Source organism: Verruconis gallopava (assembly GCF_000836295.1).
Source record: "Verruconis gallopava strain CBS 43764 unplaced genomic scaffold supercont1.213, whole genome shotgun sequence".
Taxonomy (NCBI): Eukaryota; Fungi; Ascomycota; class Dothideomycetes; order Venturiales; family Sympoventuriaceae; genus Verruconis; species Verruconis gallopava.
In genome coordinates this window covers 5064-8097 of record NW_015622349.1, presented here as the reverse complement: position 1 = coordinate 8097, position 3034 = coordinate 5064, and the positions used below count along the sequence as shown (strand labels likewise).

Genomic DNA, 3034 nt, shown 5'->3' with positions numbered 1-3034 from the left:
ACTAGAGGTCTTGCATCCACTAACAAACTGCGACCATTTGCACTCAGACCCTCAGAGGGTTTTCGAAATAACGGCATCTAATTGGTGCAGGAGTTTAAAGGAGTTTAGTGCGAAAAGCCTTACCCCATAGGGTAAGGCACGAAACGCCCTCTGAGGGTCTGAGCCTGCTGAGATAAAGGTAACTAAGTTAATGGGAAACTTGTCTAGTTTATCACGTGCAAAAAGAAACTAAGGATCTTGCCTGCCAGTGCCAACTGACAAGTCACTGAGATTAAATTTATTTCATAGCTTAATCAGCTTCGAACTCATTAATATTCCAGTGAAATATATCCATTTAAGTCTTATAACTACTCTTAACCTTAGCAATGCAATCTGTGGCTATGTTTATTCTAGTTTCGCCTTTGACTAATGCAGACTCCCGGCACTGGATCAAGCATGCTGGGTGGTTTCTTTAAGTGGTTATTCCTATAATAATATAAATGTTGAAAGATTCACCAGCCGAAAACACAACAGCTTTCTCACTGGAGGTACATATCAGGAAGGCGCTTGGACCAGACGCGAGTGCTAACTTCTGGCTTGATTAACAAGCACTTTCACACCTCACAGCCTCAAGCACTAGCTGAGCGTCAGCCTATAACCTGGTTGACATCTGCGATGCGGGCTTCGGACTTAAGCAGATTATAATAGAATTGTCTCTGCTCTGCACTTATAGTATTTCCACCTTAATTCGCGCTTATGTTACAATGCGGCTGCTAAAGGCCTCATCCATCGGCGGCTTTCAGCTGGTTTCCTTCCCTGATGATAGCACTCCTCCATATGCCATTCTCTCGCACACCTGGAGTCAGGACCAAGAGGTCACATACAGCGATCTAGTGGGTGGTACTGGCAGAGGCAAGACTGGCTTCGCGAAAATCCGCTTCTGTATGGACAGAGCGGCTTACGATGGCATAACTTACTGCTGGGTAGATACCTGCTGTATCGATAAGTCTGACAGCGCAGAACTTAGCACAGCAATTAACTCGATGTTTCGATATTATCAACACGCGAAGAAGTGCTATGTGTATCTATCTGATGTCCAAGTGCCAGAGGAGATTACTGACCCCGAGGCTTTCCAAATAACATGGGAGGCTAGCTTCCGACGTAGCTGATGGTTCACGCGAGGCTGGACGCTGCAGGAGCTATTAGCGCCGCCTATCGTGGAGTTCTTCTCCAAGAATGCGAAACTACTAGGCAGTAAGATATCGTTAGAGCGAGAGATTCATGACATCACCAAGCTTCTCATCGAAGTCCTTAGAGGACAACGAAAGTTCTCCACGTTCAGCATAGAAGAACGACTGGAGTGGGCCGCTCGACGCACGACTACACTGAAGGAGGATAAAGTATATTGCCTCCTAGGGATATTTGGAGTATTCCTGCCCCTTATATACGGAGAAGGTGAAGCGTACGCGACAGACCGGCTTCGACACGAGATAGCGAGACGACAGGAAAGTAAAGGCCTAAAGAATCTAGGTGACTTGACAGGTATATAGACTTAAGCGGAGCGTTCTCTTCAAGGCACCAGTGACTAACCATATATAGTTGCCTTACCATTGCCCTTTCCACGAAATGAACAATTCGTTGGACGAGAAAATGAACTCAGGATTCTTGAGCATTTCCTCCTTCCGAATATCCACCGACGTTTGACTGTATGTGGACTGGGCGGGTGCGGGAAATCAGCGCTCGTGCTTGAGTTTGCATACCGTACACTTGCGCAAGATCCTGGACGCCTTATCTTCTGGGTGCCTGCTATCAGCAAAGAAACCTTTGAGCTCGCATATCACGAAATCGGAACACTGCTTAATGTGCCGGGCTTGGGTGACGATAATGCAGATATTAAGCGGCTGATTAAAGAGACGTTAAGGTCGAATAAGCGAAATTGGCTGATGATTGTAGACAATGCGGATGATACTGAGATGCTGATGAGCGGTGAAACTCGACTGCTGGATTATATTCCATACAGTAACAACGGCAAGATCATCTTCACAACGCGAAGCAGGAAAGCGGCCAGCGATTTATCCCAGGCGGATATACTGGAGTTGCAGGATATGATCGGGGTCGAAGCACGGCAGCTGTTACAGCGACGCGTCACGAAACAGGCATTGCTTACCGATGGAAGAGCTGTTGATGAGCTGCTAGAGACACTCGCTTATCATGCACTTGCTATTGTGCAGGCTGCGGCTTTCATGAATCGTAATGAGATCTCAGTCGCGGAATATATTTGATTAATGCAAAATACGGAGATGGGAACATTTGGCGAGAAATTTGAGGACCCAAGTAGATACCGCCAAATGCACAGCACGATCGCAAAAACATGGTACATCTCATTTGATCAGATTCAAAAGGAAGACCCACTTGCCGCGGAGTACCTCTCTTTTATGGCATGTATAGATCGAAGTAATATCCCGCAGTCACTATTGCCTCTAACAGGGTCTTTACTGCAGCAAATTAAAGCGATTGGGACGCTGAAAGGATACGCATTTATCACAGAGCGGCAGCGGGCTCTACCTGGGTTAGGTGGTGAGGCATATTTTGATATGCACCGGCTGGTCTATATTATGTTAGCGAGGTGGCTGGAGGACCATGGTGAAAAGAAGGGCTGGGTAGTTAAAGCAGCAGAGAGGCTCGAGGAGGTTTTGCCGTACGGTGGACACGACGAGAAGAAGACCTGGTCAATGTACCTTCCGCACGCAATCTACTTGGCCACTTTAGAGATTGCGGTGGATGAGGCGACAAGAGCGTCGCTTTTTGAGCGGATCGGATATTGCCAATCGACGCTGGGCCAGTACTCGGAGGCAGGGGCGATGCATCGCCAAGCGCTGGTGTTGAGGGAGAGAAGTATGGGCAATGAGGATGTTTTGACGCTGAAGAGCAAGAACAACTTCGCCGTAGCACTAGGCAATCAAGGCAAGTACGCGGAGGCGGAATCGATGCTCAGGCAGACGCTGATGACGCGTGAGAAGGTGCTTGGTGTTGACCATCCAGACACGCTGACGAC

General features: G+C 47.8%; 2 protein-coding genes across 2 annotated transcripts; both read left to right on the top strand.

The window, feature by feature from the left end:
- Positions 1 to 743: 743 nt before the first annotated feature.
- On the top strand, positions 744 to 2261 carry PV09_09814 (uncharacterized protein; the record flags this gene model as incomplete). Its single annotated transcript, XM_016363957.1, has 3 exons — positions 744 to 1140; positions 1162 to 1521; positions 1579 to 2261. 3 exons carry the CDS (start codon positions 744 to 746, stop codon positions 2259 to 2261), a joined length of 1440 nt encoding a protein of 479 aa, XP_016208218.1.
- An 18-nt stretch (positions 2262 to 2279) lies between these two features.
- On the top strand, positions 2280 to 3030 carry PV09_09813 (uncharacterized protein; the record flags this gene model as incomplete). The annotated part of the gene is made up of 2 exons (XM_016363956.1): positions 2280 to 2999; positions 3022 to 3030. 2 exons carry the CDS (start codon positions 2280 to 2282, stop codon positions 3028 to 3030), a joined length of 729 nt encoding a protein of 242 aa, XP_016208217.1.
- Between the last annotated feature and the right edge of the window lie 4 nt (positions 3031 to 3034).